Source organism: Carcharhinus amblyrhynchos, chromosome 33, assembly GCF_965287045.1.
Source record: "Carcharhinus amblyrhynchos chromosome 33, sCarAmb.v2.hapA, whole genome shotgun sequence".
NCBI classification, from domain to species: domain Eukaryota; kingdom Metazoa; phylum Chordata; class Chondrichthyes; order Carcharhiniformes; family Carcharhinidae; genus Carcharhinus; species Carcharhinus amblyrhynchos.
Window position 1 is genome coordinate 16,347,315 of NC_137356.1, and position 20,993 is coordinate 16,368,307.

The following is a 20,993-nucleotide window of genomic DNA, read 5'->3' on the forward strand; positions in this document are numbered from 1 at the left end:
TGGCCTGTTTATGGATGATGTAAATTTGATGTTGGATTTTTCTCTCTCTTTCTCTGCTTTGTGCCTGAGCTGTTGTGGTGTCCATCTGCTGGTCCAGTTTTAAGCACACACAACGAAACTAAGGGGCAACTTAGCATGGCCAATCCACCTAACATGCACATCTTTGGTCACTAAGAGGCAATCTTGTTTGGCCAATCAACTTAATCTTGAGAGTGGGGGAGGAAACCGGAATACCCGGAGGAAACCCATGCAGACATGGGGGGAATGTGTAAACACCACACAGACTGTCGTTCAATTCCGGAATTGAAACTGTGTTGCTGGTACTATGAGGCAGCAGTGCACGACATCACCGTGCTGCTTGTATTAGGGTTGAGGATGTGATGCTGCATCTGTTATTACAGTCCCGAGAACCACACGGGAGTCTGCCCAGCAATGTGGGTGACCGGGTGGCCGGAAGACCCAGTCACCCACAGCTGTGGAGCCAGGGAGGTATCAGCACTGTCTGAACCCAGCAGGAGTATTGGCACCAGGATGACTGTGGCTTTCCTCATCAGCCGGAAGCAATGAAGAAGTATTTTTTCTTTTTTGTTTACGAAATACGGGCACAGAATGAATCGGGACATAATGTCACATTGTATCAGTGAACAAAAATTTAACGAACACATTTGAATCATCTGTTAAATAGTCACGGCGGTGGCGCTACACTGAGGTTTCTATTGTGCTCAGTCTGACACAGGAACGAGCCTCGTAAGAGAGTAGTTACTAACTCCGAACTGGACCATCTGGCTCTCCTGCATTTTTACTGAATGCTTTCAGGTTTAGGGAGGGGTTAGTGTAGCAGTATCTGTGGTTCATCAGCACATGCCAGCCTCAGGCTGGAACCAGCGTGTGTGTGTGTGGCCTCAATAATCAAATAGACACTATCGCCTTTATTATTGTGATCTCCACTCCATGCAAACTATAACACAAACAACACTACTGCTTTGTTTCGCATGAGGTCAACGTGAAAACAGACAAGCTCACAGGGTTTGGCTTCTCAAATGTAACTCTAGTATGAAAATGACTTGACCTGGATGTAACAGGGCATCGTTTCGAAGTTTGCAGATGGCACAAAACTAGGGAGTGTTAGCACGTGAGGAAGTCAACTGGAGACTTCATTATAACAGTAACTACGTCAAACGATACTTCCTTGGCTGTCAAGCCCTTACGATCATAAGAATTAGGCCATTCAGCCCATTTCTTCATTGCTTCCAGCTGATGCGGAAATCACTATTCAATGAGTTTATAACTGATCTGATGTGATAATCGTCACCTCCAATTTCCTGCCTTATTCATTAACCTCTGAATCCCTTACTGATTAAAAATCTGTCTGTCTCGGCCTTGAACAGATTAAACGATCCAGCCTCTACAGCCCTCTGTAGAGAGATTGGGTAAAGTGGGGTTGTTCCCCCTGGAGAGACGGAGAATGAGGGGAGACCTAATAGAGGTGTACACAATTATGAAGGGTATAGATAGGGTGAATGGTGGGAAGCTTTTTCCCAGGTTGGAGGTGATGATCACGAGGGGTCACAGGCTCAAGGTGAGAGGGGTGAGGTATAACTCCGATATCAGAGGGACGTTTTTTACACAGAGGGTGGTGGGGGCCTGGAATGCACAGCCAGGCAGGGTGGTGGAGGTGGGCATGCTTGCATCATTTAAGACTTATCTGGATAGTCACATGAGGAGACTGGGAATGGACGGATACAAACGAATGGTCTCGTTGGACCAATGAACGGCACAGGCTTGGAGGGCCGAAGGGCCTGTTTCCTGTACTGTACTGTTCTTTGTTCTCTGTGGTGAAGAATTCCACAGAGTCACTCCCCTCTAAGAGAAGAAATCCCCCCCCTTATCTCTGTCTTCAACAGGTGACCCCTTACTCTGAGATGATGCCCTCTGGTCCTAGACTCTCCCACAAGGGGAAACAGCCTCTCAGCATCTACCCTGTAAAGTCTTTTGAGACATCCTACGGTCATGAAAAGATCTATATAAATGCACATCTTTTTTGCTCCAAGAGAGCAAAGTTGGTCTAACATGTGGCAAACACAGTTTAACACAAGGAAGTGTGAGCGATTCACCTCATTAGGAAGAATGAAGAAGGAAGAAACTAAATGGTACAATCTCAAAGGGTACACAGTAGTTTATTTACTTATTAATCACAAGTAGGTTTACATTAATACTGCAATGAAGTTACTTTGAAAATCGCCTAGTTGCCACACTCTGGCGCCTGTTCAGGTACACTGAGGGAGAATTTAGCATGGCCAATGCAGCTAACTTGCACATCTTTGGACTGTGGGAGGAAACCGGGGCATCCAGAGGAAACCCACGCAGACATGGGGAGAACATGCAAATGCCATATAGACAGTGACCTGAGCCACTGTGCTGCCCCACACCCCCCCAGCAACAGAGAGTGGGTGGGGGGATTCACTAACATCAATCTCCGACGTGGCAGAACGAGTTATTAGATGAAATGACTGGCCAAACCTGTGGCAGGTAAAGAAGTGAGAGATTGCTCACTTTGGACCAACCAGTGATAGATCAGAGTATATTTGAGAAACACAGAACCTTTGATGGGCCGAGAGGCTCAGAAGTTCACGCACAGAAATTGCCAAAAGATGGTGGACAGTTACAAAAATGTTGGTCTCTATCTCAAGGGTTGGAATCAAGGATGGCATGGTTGCACAGTGGTTAGCACTGCTGCTTCACAGCTCCAGGGTCCTGGGTTCGATTCCTGGCTTGGGTCACTGTCTATGTGGAGTTTGCACAGTCTCCTTGTGTCTCTGTGGGTTTCCTCCAGGTACTCCGGTTTCCTCCCATAGTCCAAAGATGTACGGATTAGGTTGATTGGCCATGCTAAATTGAGCATAGATGCATAGGTTAGAGAATTAGTGGGTATGGATGTGAGGGGTAGGGCCTGGGTGGGATTGTGGTTGGTTCATACTCGATTGGCCGAATGGCCTCTTTCTGTACTGTAGGGTTTCTATGATTTCCCATGGCATGAAAGTGATGCTGCAGTGTCACAGAGCGCTGGTGGGATCCCTGCACGGAGTGGGGATGCATTCAATCCAGCGCACTGCACCTTAGAGAGGATATATTGGCGTCTGCAGGTACACCGCCACAGATTTGTACGATTGCCAGCTCTGTCTGAAACTACTCCAGATTCTTCTTCGATGACGACACCACTTATTGCACAATATCAAGCCATCGGGTTATTATGTAAGGAGTGTCCTTTATCCAGTTTTCATTCACCAGTGTCTACGTTTTAATGTAAAATAGAAGGAACAATGCACAAAAGGGGAAGCACACCTGATTTCATTCCGTTCCCGAGTCATTCAGCGACACACAGTAGAGTTATTCACACATGTGGAGGTTCAGAGCCACTCTCCAAGGGCACTGCTCCTTCTGTTAGTCAGCCACTCACAGTGCATCGCGTACTTTGTAACTGCACCTCAAGTCGCTCCTGAGTGGGTAAAATCAGGCAAGGACATTGTTTAGCATAGTACGTGTGTGTGACAAGTTAAAGTCCTATCAGTTTGCACCTAGGTTCTTAAAAATTATTTGATGCGATGGCTAGACCAGCATTTATTGCTCATCCTTAATTGCCCCTGAGAAGGTGGTGGTGAGCTGCCTTCTTTTTATTTTAAATGAGCTGTTTTTTAATTTTTTCCTGCAGTTCAGCTGGTGTCACGGTGGCACAGTGGTTAGCATTGCTGCCTCACAGTGCCAGGGTTCGATTCCCAGCTTGGGTCACTGTCTGTGTGGAGTCTGTACATTCTCCCCGTGTCTGTGTGGGTTTCCTCCGGGTGCTTCGGTTTCCTTCCACACTACAAAGATGTGCGGGTTCAGTTGATTGGCCATGATAAATTGTCCCTTATTGTCAGGGGGGATTAGCAGAGTAAATATGTGGGGTTACAGGGATACGGCCTGGGTGGGACTGTGCAGGCTCGATGGGCTGAATGGCCTCCTTTTGTACTGTAGGGGTGGTGCAAACTTAACCTTAAGGGTTCAATCCCAGTATTAACTGAAATGCTTCTCAGGCTGGCTCCTCACCTTTCCCTATAGTGAAATCTTAGCATAGACCATGCTAAAGTAACCCTGATAGTGACATGGAGAGAGAGCCCAGCTAAAGCACACTATCCAGTTCTGGGCTCCACCATTTACATCTGTCTCTTATGTTCCCGATCTCTGCTGATTTGTCACACCCTGTGCCGTTCAGTCTTGATGTCTCTCACTGTGTTTTGCAGACTGCTGGTTAATCCTTTCCTCTGCCTGACAGTCATCGCGACATTGCTACTTAATGCTGTTAATCCCCTGATGGCCTTCCCCAAGGTCAGACTCATTGGGGTGCAGTAGCTGTCGAGCTCTGTGTGCAGCGGGCCGTATGCTGTCCTTCCAGCCTCATGGTCCCGTATCTCTTCACTCCCTTTGCAGAGAAAGAAGCTGATGAAATGCTGGTGAAGTGTGAAAATGGTGTCGAGTCGGCCTTGCGGTATGCCAAAATCTGGGCCAAGTATACAAAGGACCTGCTGTCTTGGATGGAGAGGCGGAGCGTTGCAGGTGAGTGGTGTGAATGCAAAGGGGCAGTGCAATGGTGGGGTGAATGGGACACTTTGGGGTCATTATTATTGGGATGGGGGTGGGTAGGGAATGGTGGTGCTGAGGACCTGGGTCATAATTAGGGTGAGGATGAAGGGCTGGGTGAACATTCAGTAAATCTGTCACTGTATAACACTGGGGTATATAACACTGGGATACAGTGCTGGTGGGGATGGGTCTGTCACTGTATAACACTGGGGTACAGTGCTGGTGGGGATGGGTCTGTCACTGTATAACACTGGGGTACAGTACTGTTGGGGATGGATCTATCACTGTATGACACTGGGGTACAGTACTAGTGGGGACGTGTCTGTCACTGTATAACACTGGGGTACAGTACTGGTGGGGACAGATCTATCACCATATGACACTGGGGTACAGTACTGGTGGGGACAGGTCTGTCACTGTATAACACTGGGTTACAGTACTGGTGGGGACGGGTCTGTCACTGCATAACACTGGGGTACAGTACTGGTGGGGACAGACCTATCACTGTATGACACTGGGGTACAGTACTGGTGGGGACAGGTCTGTCACTGTATAACACTGGGTTACAGTACTGTTGGGGATGGGTCTGTCACTGTATAACACTGGGGTACAGTACTGGTGGGGACGGGTCTGTCACTGTATAACACTGGGGTACAGTACTGTTGGGGACGGGTCTGTCACTGCATGACACTGGGGTACAGTACTGTTGGGGACGGGTCTGTCACTGCATGACACTGGGGTACAGTACTGTTGGGGACGGGTCTGTCACTGCATGACACTGGGGTACAGTACTGTTGGGGACGGGTCTGTCACTGCATGACACTGGGGTACAGTACTGTTGGGGACGGGTCTGTCACTGCATGACACTGGGGTACAGTACTGGTGGGGACGGGTCTGTCACTGCATGACACTGGGGTACGGTACTGGTGGGGACGGGTCTGTCACTGCATGACACTGGGGTACAGTACTGGTAGGGATGGATCTATCACTGTACAACAGTTTGCACACTGCTGGTGCGTAGACACATGCTCTGTAGAGCACAAAAAGGCCAGATCTTTCCAGCCGTTCACACTGGCAGGAACCTCTGGTCCTGTTGATGGTCAGCTTGCTGCGTTTCTCCTGGTGGCGTGTGGTGCAGTCTGTGGAAATAACCATGATCAGCCACGGGACTATTGGCAAACAGCACACTGCTTCCTGCTGTGAGAAACACACTGTGGGGAGGCCAGAATATCCCCCTCGCACACTCTGTAGAACACCCACGTTCTCTCTCAGCTGCTCACATATTTTATGAAGGGTATGAAGGATGAATCTGAAAATGAACCAATCAATTCACAGTGGGTGCTAAAGTATTCAATATTATGTGGCAGGGGCATGTGGCTGTTATGCAGTAGTGACATGGGCAACACTACATTGGACTCTCTTTTGTTCAAACATCCTCGCAGACGACTGGATGAAATACTGCCCCAATTTAACTTGGGAGAAAAGGATCCTGAATTCATTGTGGAGGATTATTCTGCCATATTGGGCAAACCCCCATTGGAGCTTGTGTTCAAAGGGCAAAATGGCCTGCTCCTAATTTCTACGTTTGGTGGGATTATCCGGCTGCACTCGCACCAAAGTCAGAAAATCCCACCCAAAGTCAATGGACCTTTGCATGATCCCCCTCCCCCCGTCAACCCTCTACGGCTCCCATGGCGGGAGGCACAAGAGATTTCACCCCTTTATGTTAATTTGACCCAAAAGTGGCTCTTTTGTTTTGAAATTAAAATTCTGCTCATTGTCTACACAAAGGACATCAGTAACGGGACACAGGTCACAGGTCAGCCCTCTGTGGCTTAAACACCTGGTGAATATTTCTGATGCTTCTAAGGGGAAGCTAGGTAAATACATGAGGGAGGAAGTCTTTACTAATGTTTAAAGTTTATTTTTAGTTAAAATCCCCTAGTCGCCACACTCTGCCACCTGATCAGGTACACTGAGGGAGAATTTAGAATGGCCAGTGCACCTAACCAGCACGCCTTTAGGACCGTGGGAGAAAACCAGAGCACCCGGAGGAAACCCACATAGACACAGGGAGAATATGCCAACTCCACACAGTAACCCAAGCTGGGAATCAAACCTAGGTCCCTGGTGTGCCGTGCTGCTGTGCCGCCCTCTTTCACAGACTGTGGGTGTCACTGGCTGGGGCAGCTTTTGTTGCCATCCCTGGTTGCTGTTAAACTGAGTGGTTGCTAGATCATTTCAGAGGGCAGACAGGAGTGAACCACATTGCTGTGGGTTTGGAGTCAAATGGAGGCCAGACCGGGTAAGGATGGCAGATTTCCTTCCTAGAGAGGCATTTGCGAACCAGATGCATTTTTACCAAGAAAAATGATAACTTCATGGTCACCGGTGCTGAGATTAGCTTTATATTCCAGATTGAATTTGAAGTCCACCAGCTGGAGGGCTTCTGGACTACCAGTCCAGGAAATTCCCATTGTACCACGTACGGAATATAAGGATGTGTGATAAAGCTGGAGTAGGCATATGTGGAGTGAAATATGGCATTGACTAGTTGGGCCAAATGGTCTGCTGCTATCTTGTAAATTTAATGTAGTAGTGGTGAGCCTGTCGCTATATGTTTTATGAGGTTGTTTCTTTCCCTGGCTCTTCCTACACTGTTGACGCGCAGTCACAGAAACACCTTCCCTCTTGTATGTACTTCTGACCCCATTCCTGGTGCCCCCCCACCCCCCAAACTCTCCTTAGAATAAAACCCTCACACAGGAATGGGCCCAAAAGTCTTTGTGTGACGTGATTCCCCTTGTTTTTGCAGAGATTGAGTTCTCGAAGCACATGATTAGGATGGCCGAGTCAACCAAGAGTTCGATCAGCCAAGAGGTAAGATGTTCCGCGGTCCAACGTTCAGCTGCCCCGGGGGTAAGTGAATAGTCTCAATGCTGTTTAGAGGGGGGAAATCTTCCGATGTGACGAAATACCAAATTAACCCGACTTCAAATTCTAATTGATTGTACAAACCTCAAACTGCTTTCTTGATGATGCTGGGCCTGCACCAGGATGTCTATCCTGATCAAGTCCCAGTTTAGAGTTGAGTTTGAGGGCCATGTTTTAAGGGCCTGGTTTTGAAACCCAGTATAGGATATAGTGGTTGACTCACCACGCTGCCCAGTCCCCTCTCAAAACTGTTTAATAACAGACGTCATCCCCATCCTGCACCAGTGAATCTTTTGACCTTAATATTGCTATTGCAATCTCTAACACATTTTCCTTCCCTTTACTTCTGATGAAGTTATTGTTTCAGATTCAAGCATCTGCAGTATCTCACTTATTTCAAGAGTAGTGCCACTTAACTGTCCTGTTTCAATCACATTATACTGCTGTTAAACCATAAGACATAGGAGCAGAATTAGACCACTCAGCCCATCAAATCTGATCTGCCATTCAATCATGGCTGATATTTTTCTCATCCCCATTCTCCTGCCTTTTCCCCATTACCCCGATCCCCTTATTAATCAAGAACCTATCTATCTGTGTCTTAAAGACACTCAACATAAGAACATAAGAATTAGGAGCAGGAGTAGGCCATCTAGCCCTTCGAGCCTGCCCCGCCATTCAATAAGATCATGGCTGATCTGAAGTGGATCAGTTCCACTTTCTCGCTTTCTCCCCATAACCCTTAATTCCCTTGTCTATCAGAAACCTAACTACCCGTGACTTAAATATATTCAGCGAGGTAGCCTCCACCATTTCAACGGGCAGAGAATTCCAGAGATTCACCACCCTTTGAGTGAAGAAGTTCCTCCTCAACTCCATTCTAAACTGCACCCCCCACCTCTTGCTTTGAGGCTGTGCCCTCTAGTTCTGTTTTCCTTTCTAAGCTGGAAGAATCTCTCTACCTCTACCCATCTAGCCCCTTCATAATCTTGTAGCTCTCTATAAGATCCCCCCTCAGCCTTCTAAACTCTAACGAGTACAGGCCCAGTCTATTCAATCTCTCTTCATAAACCAATCCCCTCATCGCCGGTATTAGCCTGGTGAACCTTCTCTGTACTCCCTCCAAGGCCAATATATCCTTTCACAAATAAGGGGACCAAAACTGCACACAGTACTCCAGTTGCGGCCTCACCAGTGCCTTGTACAGTTGCAGCAAGACCTCCCTGCTTTTATATTCTATCCCCCTCGCTATAAACACCAACATTCCATTCGCCTTCTTGATCACCTGCTGCACCTGCAGACTGGGTATTTGCGATTCGTGCATAAGGACCCCCAGGTCCCTCTGCATCGTAGCATGCTGCAGCTTTTCACCCTTTAAAAAATAATCCCTCCTCCTATTATTTCTACCAAAGTGGATAACCTCACATTTGCTAACGTTATACTCCATCTGCCTGGTCCTTGCCCACTCACTCAGCCACACAGCCTTCTGCTGCAAAGAGTTCCACAGATTCACCACCCTGCTGCAGCGTTTTCTCAGCAATTTTTACCCTTTGTTGCACCATGAGCTGTGTGGATACCATGAACAAAGGCAGTACGTGTTGCTGATATCTGAACTCAATGGCTTTGATTCATGGGGTCATCGAAAGTTTACGGCATGAAAAGAGACTGCTTGACCCATCATGCCCACACTAGCCTAAAAACAAACCACCCAGCCTCATCCCACTTTCCAGCGTTTGGGTCATGGTTTGCCAGACCATTTTCAGAGGGCTGTTAAGAATCAACCACAATACTGTGGATCTGTAGTCACACGTAGGCCAGAGCGGAAGAGGACAGCAGATTTCCTTCCCCAAACATTCGTGAAGCGGCTGGGTTTTGTTTTACAACAGCCAATGATGGGTGCACAGTCGCCATTATTAAGACTAGCTTTATATTCAAAAGTTATTAACCAAACAGGGCGGCATGGCACAGTGGTTAGCACTGCTGCCTCCCAGGGATCCAAGTTCGATTCCAGCTCTGTGTGAAGTTTGCACGTTCGCCCCGTATCTGCGTGGGTTTCCTCTCTCCGGGTGCTCTGGTTTCCTCCCACATTCCAAAGATGTGCAGGTTAGGTGGATTAGCCACGCTAACTTGCCCCTTGGCGACTGAAGTTGTCTATGTTAGGTCGATTGGCCATATTAAATTAGTGTCCAAAAGATGTGCAGGTTAGGTGGATTGGCCATGCTAAATTGCTCCTTAACATCCTGGGATGTGTACATTAGATAGATTGGCCATGCTAAATTGCTCCTTAATGCCCAAAAGATGTGCAGGTTAGGTGAATTAGCCATGTTAAGTTGCCCTTTGGTACCCAAAGATGTGTATGTTAGGTCGATTGGCCATGCTAAATTGCTCCTTAGTGTCCCGGCCGGGATGTGTAGGTTAGGTGGATTGGCCATGCTAAACGTATGGGGTTACAGAGATTGGGCGAGGGTGGCGGTGAGCCAGGGTAAGATGCTGTTTCGGAGATTCGGTGCAGACTCAATGGGCCAAATGGCTTCCTTTTGCACTAGAGGGAATCTGTGGATTCTATGAACCTAAATTCCACCAGCTGCCATGGTGGGATTTGAATGCAAAACCAAAATAAAAGCAAAATAATGCGGATGCTGGAAATCTGAAATAAAAGCTCAGCAGGTGTGGCAGAATCTATCTGAGGTGGGAGAAACAGAGCTAGGGTTTTGAGTCTGTATGACTCTTGTTTAGAGCTACACTCCCTAGCTGCATTGGAATGTCAACCTGGGACTGGGGATTAACACCATGACCTTCTACCAGCTGGCTTGGCCTGTTTTAGCTCTTTAGGGTATTACACATCTCCCCCTTCCAGTACTGAATCAAATTTCATGCCATCAATACATTACAGTGGGGACCAGATTCTACATTAAAACAGAGCAAATATTCTGAGAATGTTTGTGTTTCGATCTGGTCACTACTCTGTGACAAATCAAAGATTGCGAAACTTGTCGGAAGTGAGTACGCTGCGTACGGATGACTCATGGCCTCCTTGTTCTTCCAGAAATTCATGCCTTTTCAATACGTCTACACAATGGCCCTTCAGCACGACATCCAACATGGACACTGGACAATTAGTAACCGGAGCTCACTGCTGCACAATAAGTACATCCAGGTGAGGACTTTGGTGATGCGCTTCACTGTACTGTACCTCCCAAAGCTAGATCAGGTTGTGTCATTCATTTCCTGTGCCTTTCAAATAGAATTTGCAGCACAGAATTTGGCCCAATTGGTCTTCCACTTGGGTGGCATGGTGACACAGTGCCAGGGACCTGGGTTCGATCTCTTGGGTCACTGTCTGGGTGGAGTTTGCACGTTCTCCCCGTGTCTGCGTGGATTTCCTCAGGGTGCTCTCGTTTCCTCCCACAATCCAAAGATGTGCGGATTGGATGGATTGGCCATGCTAAATTGACCCTTAGTGACAGGACGACTAGCTAGGATAAATGTATACGGTTGGGGAGATGGGGCCTGGGTGGGATTGTGGTCGGTGCAGACTCGATGGGCTGAATGGCCTCCTTCTGCACTACTGGGATTCTGTGAATCCTATACCTTAAAATGGAGATGCAGGATTATTGGTTTCAGTATTACCGATTCTTACCGAAAAATTTGACTGGTTTTTCCCTTTTGAATAGCATTTCCTTCCATTCCTTACTTCCTCAGCGACAGATCTAGCTTCCCCTTAATTACATCATGCTATTTGCCTTCATCTACGTCTTTTGGTAGTGAGTTCCACTTTTTAACCACTTCTCTGAGTAGTTTCTCCTGAATTCCTCACTGGATTTGCGAGTTGTGTCTTACCGTTCTGACGTCTAGATTTGGGCTCCCACACTCACCTTCTTTCTTTCTCACCTACTCTACTTCCTTATCAAACCCTTTCATGTTTTCAAAGCTCCCTATTTGATCATTCCTCTGTGTGGTAGAACAAAATGAGCCTGGGCCTGAACTTGAAGCAATTCACAAAAAAGGACATTTTGAGATACAGTCTATGAATAATTTGAGGTGTGTAGCGTGCTTGGGAGGAACTTTGGGGCTTTGGTTCTTGAAGATCTCCATTGCTGGGTCGAGAGGACCATGGAGAGAGATTGTGGCTTTCAGAAGGGAATTGGATAAGCGCCTAAAAGGGAAAAAATATCGCAGGGCCTCAGACAGGTAAAGGGCAGTGGAGTGGGACTGGCTAAAGTGTTCATGCATAGAGCTAGCTATCTCAGTAAGCCAGATGGTCCCCTTCAGTGCTGTAACTATTCTATGTTGTGGACTAAGTTTAATTATTAGTCACAAGTAAGGCTTAAATAAACACTGCAATGAAGTTATTGTGAAATTCTCTGAGCTGCCACACTCTGGCACCTGTTCAGGAGAGTATTCCATCACATTCCTGATTTTAGTGGTGGACAGGTATTGTGGAGTCAGGAGTTACCCCTCTCAGATTCCCTGCCTCTGATCCGCTCACACATGAGCTATAGAAATGTACAATCCCCATATACTGTCACACAGTCTTCATCACAACCATCGATCTCAAGGCCTCTTATAACCATTTCAAACCATCTGATGAGATCATAAATTACTTGGATAACAAAATGTCAGATATATATTTGTATAGTCCAGTTCAGTTTCTGATCAATGGTAACCCCCAGGATAATGGGGGATTCAATGATAGTAATGCCTTTGAATGTAAAGGAGAGATGTTTAATATTCTCTCTGGTTGGAGTTTGTCACTTATACTGGTCTTGTCACTTGTCAGCCCAAGCCTGGCTATCATCCAGGTCTGCATTTGGAGATCAGAATCTCTCATTGCCTTTCTTCTGTGCCAGTTGTCCCTTTGCTTTATTAGCCAGCTCTGTGTGTCAGTACACGTGACTCAGTGGCAACACGTCAATAAATTTGTCCTTTCCAAGAGCCTGCTGGGAGCAGGAGATCAGGAAGCTGACAGTTCACTGGTATATAGTAACCCATCCAAGTTAAATGCTAAGATCCGGATTGCAGGATGGCACCAAGCAGAGGTGGTATGGTAAGTTAGGAATTAGCAATCTGGCACCAACATATCTTACCAGGAAGGGAACACTGAACAAAATGAGGAGTTCTTAAAGAAGCTGTACAGTGCAGAAGGAGGCCACTCGTCCCCTCAAGTCTGTGCTGATTTGCCAAAAAAGCATCTTCCCCTCGTGCCACCTGGGTTTCAGAGTTACTGCACAGCTTCTCCTGCTTGTCAGGAAATAAGTCAGGAGCTTGTATTCCTCTATTGAAATGGAAAAGAAAAATCCAAACTGGACTTTCCAAGAGTTAATTTTGGAAGTACCTTCATTAGAGTCACTGAATGGTTACAGCACAGAAAGATGCCATTTGGCCCATCATGTCTGTGCCAGCTTTGAGATATCGATACAATTCTCAAACGCGCTTTGTCTTCAGATGGTACATTTACCCACTAATCTCATGATGGTGCTGTGCTTTCTCTTACTAATAAAAAAATGGCCCTTCCTTTTGTTTTGTCGACAGCCTTTGACAGCGAGGAAAAATGAACTGGAGAAGCAACGGCGGGACTTTAAGGAGCAATGGCAGAGGGAACAGCGTAAAATGGTAAGTTGAAATGGTGTTGCAAAGGGGAAGGCGAGAGCCTAGTGGTATTATCGCTGGACTATTAGTCTAGAAACTCAGCCAACGTTCTGGGGTCCCGGGTTCAAATCCCGCCACGGCAGATGGTGAAATTTGAATTCAATAAAAAAGATTAAGAATCTACTGATGACCGTGAAACCATTGTCAAAGAAAAATACAGCACAGGAACAGGTTCATCAGTCCTCCAAGCCTGTGCCGATCATGATGCCATAACTTAAAAAACACCTTCTGCCCTTAGTCAGTCTCCCTCTATTCACATATCCAATTTATACACTACGTCGTACTTAATGTGTGCACAATCTCACAGAATGTCAAGGTCAAACAGGCAACTTTTCTGCCCGATTCCCCCATAACAATTGACTCCTTTGTACATTAAAAATCTGTCAATTTGGCCGATTCAATGACTCACCTCCACTGTATTTGAGGTAGAGAATTCCAGAAATTAATGACCCTCTACGAAAACAAATTCTTCCTCTTTTCAGTCTTAAACTTTGAATTTGTGGCCCTAGTTCTATATTCCCTCATTAAGGGGAATGTGCTTACAACACCAACCCTTTCCTCAGCTTATCTTTCAATGTGATCACCTCTCATTCTTCTAAACTTCTATGAGTGTCAGCCCAAACTGCTCAATCTCTCCTCACAACTCAGGTATCAATGTTGTGAGTCTTATCTGAACTGCTTCCAAAGCAAGTACATCCATCCTTAGGTAGTGAGACTCCCTTGTTAGTGTAGAGCAGCTTCCTCGTTAGTGTAGAGGTTAGTGTCCCCGACTGTCAAGCAGGGGTTCAAGTCCCCGATGAGGAGGTGCCAAGTTTCCAGGGCGGCATAGTGATACAGTGGTTAGCACTGCTGCCTACCTCACAGCACCAGGGTCCCGGGTTCGACTCCTGGCCTCAGGTCATTGTCTGTGTGGAGTTTGCACGTTCTCTCCTTGTGTCTGCGTGGGTTTCCTCCTGGTGCTCCAATTTCCTCCCACAGTCCGAAAGACATGCGGGTTAGGTGGATTGGCATGCTAAGTTGCCCCTTAGTGTCAGGGGGACTAGCTAGGGTAAATGCATGGGGTTATGGAGATAGGCCCTGGGTGGGATTGTGGTTGGTGCAGATTAAATGGGCCAAATGGCCTCTGTCTGCACTGTAAGGTTCTATGAGTCAAACTGCTGTTTCACAGCGCAATGGACCCGGGTTCAATTCCCAGCTTGGATGTGTGGAGTTTGCACATTCTCCCCATGTCTGCGTGGGTTTCCTCCGGATGCTCCGGTTTCCTCCCACAGCGCTCTAGGTGTGGTCACCCTGCTGCCCTGTAAAAAAGATATTGTTGTGTCAGAGACAATAAATCTGAGGGAATGAAATACACATTGAGAGGCAACTGGTCACCAAGGCTGTGAACTTGTTCCATTCCACAGAATGAAGCACTGACAGCAATGAAGAAATCGAAACAGATGTACATTCAACGCTGCGATGATCTTGAAAAGGCGAAACTGCAGAGTGCCAAGGCAGTGGAAGAGCAACACTCACTGAGTGTGAGCGGTGCTAACCCAGGCAGCGCCAGCAAGCAGCTGGAGAAACGGAGGCGTTCGAAGGACGAGGCCCAGTTGAAGGTGAGTGAGGGCATCTCATGGGAGGGGTAAGGGCTTGCCGAACTCGAGTTGAATGGATTTCTCGGAGTCTCATCACATTGAGTGTACCGTCACCGCTCTCCAGTCACTGGTCAGCCAACAAGTCCGGCAACACCACCTTTCCACACCACTTGGAAAGCAAAGAATCTTCGTTAATCAATAGGATGATTCTTGAGTGTCAGACAAAAAGCCATTTTCTCATTACCTATTCATTATAACCAGTTAGAAAAAATGCAAAAGAAACACAATTATTTAAGTCCCTATGATTTTTCTCTAAGATTTTGCTCCTGGCAGCGTCACAGAATCCCTACAGTGCAAAAGAAGGCCATTTGGCCCATCATGTCTGCACCAACCACAATCCCATCCACGGCCCTATCCCCATAACCCTATGTATTTACTCGAACTATTCCCCCTGACACTAAGAAGCTATTTAGCATGGCTAGTCCACCTAACCCGTATATCTTTGTCCTGGAGATTAAGCTTTAGCTCCTGGAGGCTCTAGGGCAATCCTGCAGTGTTGGGAACCCTGCTCTTGTGTGACCTCAGGCAGTGAATGTCGCCAGGTTAAGTTGCCTTGAGGAATACCACTTGGGCTGATCACTGGGAGCGAGAAGGGTGGAGAATTTGGGTTTTCTCCTTCCCACCCTGCTGCCCTTTCCCTGTTCTATTTTAGCATGGCCAATCCACCTAACCTACAACATTTTGGGTCACTAAGGGGCAATTTAGCATGACATATCCACCTAACCTTTTGGAAGGTGGGTGGAAACCAGAGCACCCGGAGGAAACCCACGGGGAGAACTTGCAAAGTTCATTGTCATCCGAGACCAGAATTGAACCCAGTCCCTGGCGCTGTGAGGCAGCAGTGCTACTGCATGCAGTTCTGGTCACCCTATTATAGAAAGGATATTATTAAACAAGAAAGAGTGCAGAAAATATTTACTAGGACGCTACTGGGGCTTGATGGTTTGAGTTATAAGGAGAGGTTGGATAGACTGGGACATTTTTCTCTGGAGCATAGGGGACTGAGGGGTGATCTTATTGAGGTCTATAAAATAATGAGGGGCATAGATCAGCTAGATTGTCCATATCTTTTCCCAAAGATAGGGGAGTCTAAAACTAAAGGGCATAGTTTTAAGGTGAGAGGGGAGAGATACAAAAGTGTCCAGAAGGGCAATTTTTTCACACAGAGGATGGCGAGTGTCTGGAACAAACTGCCAGAGGTAGTAGAGGCGGGTACAAATTTGTCTTTTAAAATGTGTTTAGACAATTAAATGGGTAAGATGGGTATAGAGGGATATGGGCCAAATGTGGGCAATTGGGATTAGCTTAGTGGTTTTTAAAAAAAAGGGTGGCATGGACAAGTTGGGCTGAAGGGCCTGTTTCCATGCTGTAAACCTCTATGACTCTATAACCACTGTGCCACCCAGAATTTAACAAGCAGCTTGACTATTGTAGGCAATTAAATCTCCCTTCCCCCAGCCCAGGGGGACCAAATCCCAGCTCTGCTCAGTGCCCTCCAGCCAGAGTATTAGGAGAGCCTCTCTGGTCTGATTTTTCTCAGTTAGTTACTGGATCAGGTTCCAGCAACCTTGGGGGTGAGGTTGGTTTTCTGGTGTGAGGGTCGCTGAGCAGTCAGCTCTGACCGCTGTTGGAGAGGGGATGTACGCGGATCCAAGCCAAGCTGCAGTCTCAGTGACTACCTTAATCAGTCACATCATACGGTCCCCGGGCATGAGATCCAGTGTTGAAAGCTCTTTGTTTGTCCTTCACCATTAGGCTCAAGATGCTGAGATCCAATACAAAAACTGTGTGGTCGAGGCCAACTTCAGACACAAGGAGCTGGAGGCATTGAAAGTGAGGATCATCAGACAGCTTCATAAACTCATCAATCAGGGCGATCTCATCTTGAAACAGGTGAAACTTTCAACCAACATTGTACCTTAACTCGTACTGTCTCTCTTCCAGCCAACACTTTACTTCTTATCCTTGGCAGCAGGGTGGCACAGTGGTTAGCGCTGCTATTTCACAACGCCAGGGACCTGGTTCGATTCCTGGCTTCGGTCAGTGTGCGGAGTCTGCATGTTCTCCCTGCGTCTGCATAGGTTTCCTCCCACAGTTTGAAAGATGTGCTGGTCAGGTGGATTGGCCACGCTAAATTCCCCCTCAGCGTACCCCAACAGGCATCAGAGTGTGGCGACTAGTGGATTTTCACAGTAATTTCATTGCCGTGTTAACATAAGCCTACTTGTGACACTAATAAATAAACTTAAACTGATTGTACTTATGAATATAAGGAGAAGACACAAACCAGAAACTGCATTCAGCCCTTTGAGCCGATTCTACTATTCAATAAGATCATGACTGACCTTTTCATCACATATCCTTCGATTGTCTTAATGCCTAAAAGTCTGATCTCAATTTTGAATACATGCATCAACTTAGCATCTGCTGCCCTGTGGGGGAGAGAATCCCACAGGAGAATTTTCTCCCTGTCTCTGTCCCATCTGGCTAACTCCTTATCCTGAGACTATAACTCAAGACTTCTAGACTTTGCAGCCAGAGGAAATAGCTTCTCAGCATCTAATAAGAACTAGGAGCAGGAGTAGGCCATCTGGCCCCCCGAGCCTGCTCTGCCATTCACTAAGATCATGGCTGAACTTCTCGTGGACTCAGCTCCACTGACCCGCCCGTTCACCATAACCCTTAATTCCTTTACTGTTCAAAAATCTATCCATCCTTGCCTTAAAAACATTCAATGAGGTAGCCTCAACTGCTTCACTGGGCAGCGAATTCCACAGATTCACAACCCTTTAATTCTGCGCTGTACACATTTCAATAAGATCGCCTCTCATGATTCTAAACACCACAAGACAATCTCCTCAATCTCTCCCCATAGGATAACCCTTCTCAACTCACAAATCAATGTGGTGGGGGTGGGGGGGGGGGGTGGTTTTGGGGGTGGTTCAGTGGTAAAATTGCTGAATTAGCAGTCCAGAAGCCCATGCTAATGGTCTGACGACACAGGTTCAAATCCCACCACAGTTGGTGGAATTTAAATTCAATTCATAAATCTGGAATTGGAAGTGAGTCTCAGTAATGGTGACCATGAAACTATCACTGATTGTTTTAGAAACCCATCTAAGTTCCCTAATGAATTTGCCATTTTTACCCAGTCTGGCCTCACAGCAATGTGGTTGTACTCTTAACTGTCCCTCTGAAATGGCCTAATAAGCCACTCACCTCGAAGGCAACTGGGGATGGGCCTTGCCAGTGACACCTACATGCCATGAATCTTTGTTGCGTCCTTCCCAGAGCAAATATATAAGGATTAGTATGGAGTCCAAGGGTGAAATTCAGTGTTGATGATGGGGATCTCACTTACTGGTTAGAGAATTGGTGGGAACCCCACATTGTCTCCGTTGGGGAAGGTCCACTTGAATTAAGTTCATGTCAGGTACTTCACTGGTCAACGCCAGACCTTTGCTGGGGCTTAAGATCCTAAGGTCAGAAATTCCTTCACTCCCCCACCCCCCAACAACGAGTTGCCAGCCATCAGAGGCTGGTATGTCTTCATTGCCACTCATGCCAACATTAGTGGCAGCCAATAATGTGGTCATCAGAGGCCCAGTATAGATGAGAGACCCAGGCCACAGAGGAGTCAAGGTGATGAGAGGGGCCATGAGGGCATTGGCTGGCTAGCTAGTAAAGGGAAGGTCCCAAAGGAAAGGTAAGAGTACAGGCTTGGCTCTTAGCAACCATTTCCCTTGCACCACCCCCAGAAGCAGACTTTTCATGTTATGACTCCCCTGCCCCCTCCCCTGTCCCACCCCACCCAGTTGAATACCAGGGGCAGCAAGATGAAGCCTTCAAGTCAGATTTAATTGTGTAGAGGTGAGAAAGTTCAAGGTGTGGTCTCAGCAACATCCTATATAATTGCAGCAAGCTTCCTTACTCTTGTAGCCCCAAGCAATAATGGCTAATATGTTATTTACCTCCCTAACTACTTCCTGTAAAAGGTTTATTTATTAGTGTCACAAGTAAGGCTTACATTAACACTGCAATGAAGTTATTGTGAAATTCCCCTGGTCGCCACACTCAGGCGCCTGTTCGGGTCAATGCATCTAACCAGCACATATTTCAGATTGTGGGAGGAAACTAGAGCACCCAGAGGAAACTCATGCAGACATGGGGAGAACATGCAAACTCCACAAAGACAGTGACGCAAGCCAGGAATCGAACCGGAGTCCCTGGTGCTGGGAGGAGAGAATGCTTTACTCTGTACCTAACCCGGTGCTGTGCCTGTCTGGGGAGTGTTTGATGGGGACAGTGTGGAGAGAGCTTTACTCTGTATCTAACGCCATGCAGTACCTGTCCTGGGAGTGTTTGATGAGGACAGTGTGTCAAGGGAGCTTTACTCTGTGTCTAAACCTGTGCAGTACCTGTCCTGGGAGTGTTTGATGGGGACATTGTAGAGGGAGCTTTAATCTGTATCAACCCCGTGCTGTACCTGTCCTGGGAGTTTTTGATGGGAACAGTGTATCGAGGGAGCTTTACTCTGTATCTAACTCCGTGCTGTACCTGTCCTGGGAGTGTTTGATGAGGACAGTGTGGAGGAAGCTTTACTCTATATCTAACCCTGTATTGTACCTGTCCTGGGACTGCTTGATGAGGACAGTGTGGAGGAAGATTTAGTCTGTATCTAACCCTGTCCTGTACCTGTCCTGGGAGTGTTTGATGGGGAACAGTGTGGAGGGAGCTTTACTCTGTATCTAATCCCGTGCTGTACCTGTCCTGGGAGTGTTTGATGGGGGACAGTGTGGAGGGAGCTTTACTGTGAATCTAACTCCATGCTGTATCTGACCTGGGAGCATTTGATGGGGACAGTGTGGAGGGAGCTTTCCTCTGTATCTAACGAGTCTTGTATTTACCTGCCTTAGTCGATGACACTCGTTGTCCGAAATGGGAAATAGTCCATTTTTAACCGTCATCCCGTAGCTGATTGAGATGGCCATTCACTGGCAAAAAAAATTCATCTTGAATTACTATGAACACAGTCCTGGATTAGTTCAATCTAACCTTTTCATGTATGGGTCTCACCAGGTCTCTGTGAACCTGTTCCAAATTCAGGAGGAACAGGTTAAAGAGGTGCCAATTGCCTTTGGCTCACTGCAGGACAATATCAAACCATATGAACCTGGCCAGCAATATTTCAAGTATATTCAAAACCTGGACAAGAAGATGCAGCCCATGGAGATCATTGAATTTGAGGTCACCCCAAGCAGAAGGTGAGTGACACAGAATGTAGTGTCAATTATTGTCCATTAGGATTCAATATAGTGGGAGCGAATACAAGGCTTTGGTCCATTGGGACTCTGTACTGGGATATTTTGCAAGGGTTTAGTTTACTGTTACATTGCATGTCTTTTTTTTGAACTTTCAGGTCCTCCCCGACTAGAAGGAGACAAAGTGGTCCAACGTTGGTCCATCGATCGTCAGCGTCCTCTAATGATTTGCTGGCCTTGGCAGATGAATGTGAAAGCAAGCTCAGTGAGTTGACGAAAAGCAAAAATGGGGGAGCCTATGTTACATATTCTGAAGCGGGTTAAGAAGAAGGCTCTGTGAAGGAACTACTCAAAATGGATTAAGCCCCTTTGCCAATATAATTATTCTACTGTGAAACTTGCAGCCTAATCTTCAAGTATTTTTTTCCTTTAGCTGAGTTGAGCCCGAGTTCATGTCGACCCATTGGTTTAAGGGGACAAGGGATATGCACAGATCTTGTCATGGGGCCTGTGGCTATCCAGTTTCGTTTTCTAACTCTTTACCCATGTTAACCAGACTGGGAGAGCTACTTTCTGACTTTCACCAGCTGGCCACACAGAACTTGAACCCATTCACTGCAATAAGGCTCCATCAGACCAGCTGAGACTGATGGACCTCTTGTTGCCCTTGGCACTTTTGCCAGTCCCCCCTGGCGCATCCAGCATCTCAAAAGGTGGCACAGTAGCACAGTGATTAGCCAGGGACCCGGGTTCGATTCCAGGCTTGGGTCACTGTCTGTGCAGAGTCTGCGTGTTCTCCCCGTGTCTGTGTGGGTTTCTCTGAGTGCTCCAGTTTCCTCCCACATTCTGAATGACGGGCTGGTTAGGTGCATTGACTGTGGTGACTAGGGGA

The 20,993-nt window shown here is 46.9% G+C and overlaps 1 protein-coding gene across 4 annotated transcripts in view; it reads left to right on the forward strand.

Annotated features, from left to right (window-relative positions):
• The window catches only part of gmip (GEM interacting protein), a 98,121-nt gene that overhangs the window by 53,139 nt on the left and 23,989 nt on the right, over positions 1-20,993 (forward strand). For all 4 annotated transcript variants that reach the window (XM_080216578.1, XM_080216579.1, XM_080216580.1 and 1 more), the window contains 8 exons: positions 4,468-4,593; positions 7,436-7,500; positions 10,601-10,711; positions 13,087-13,167; positions 14,607-14,801; positions 16,596-16,733; positions 19,920-20,104; positions 20,260-20,366. In XM_080216578.1, coding sequence (XP_080072704.1) covers positions 4,468-4,593; positions 7,436-7,500; positions 10,601-10,711; positions 13,087-13,167; positions 14,607-14,801; positions 16,596-16,733; positions 19,920-20,104; positions 20,260-20,366 — 1,008 coding nt within the window. The remainder of the gene's footprint in view (positions 1-4,467; positions 4,594-7,435; positions 7,501-10,600; positions 10,712-13,086; positions 13,168-14,606; positions 14,802-16,595; positions 16,734-19,919; positions 20,105-20,259; positions 20,367-20,993) is intronic.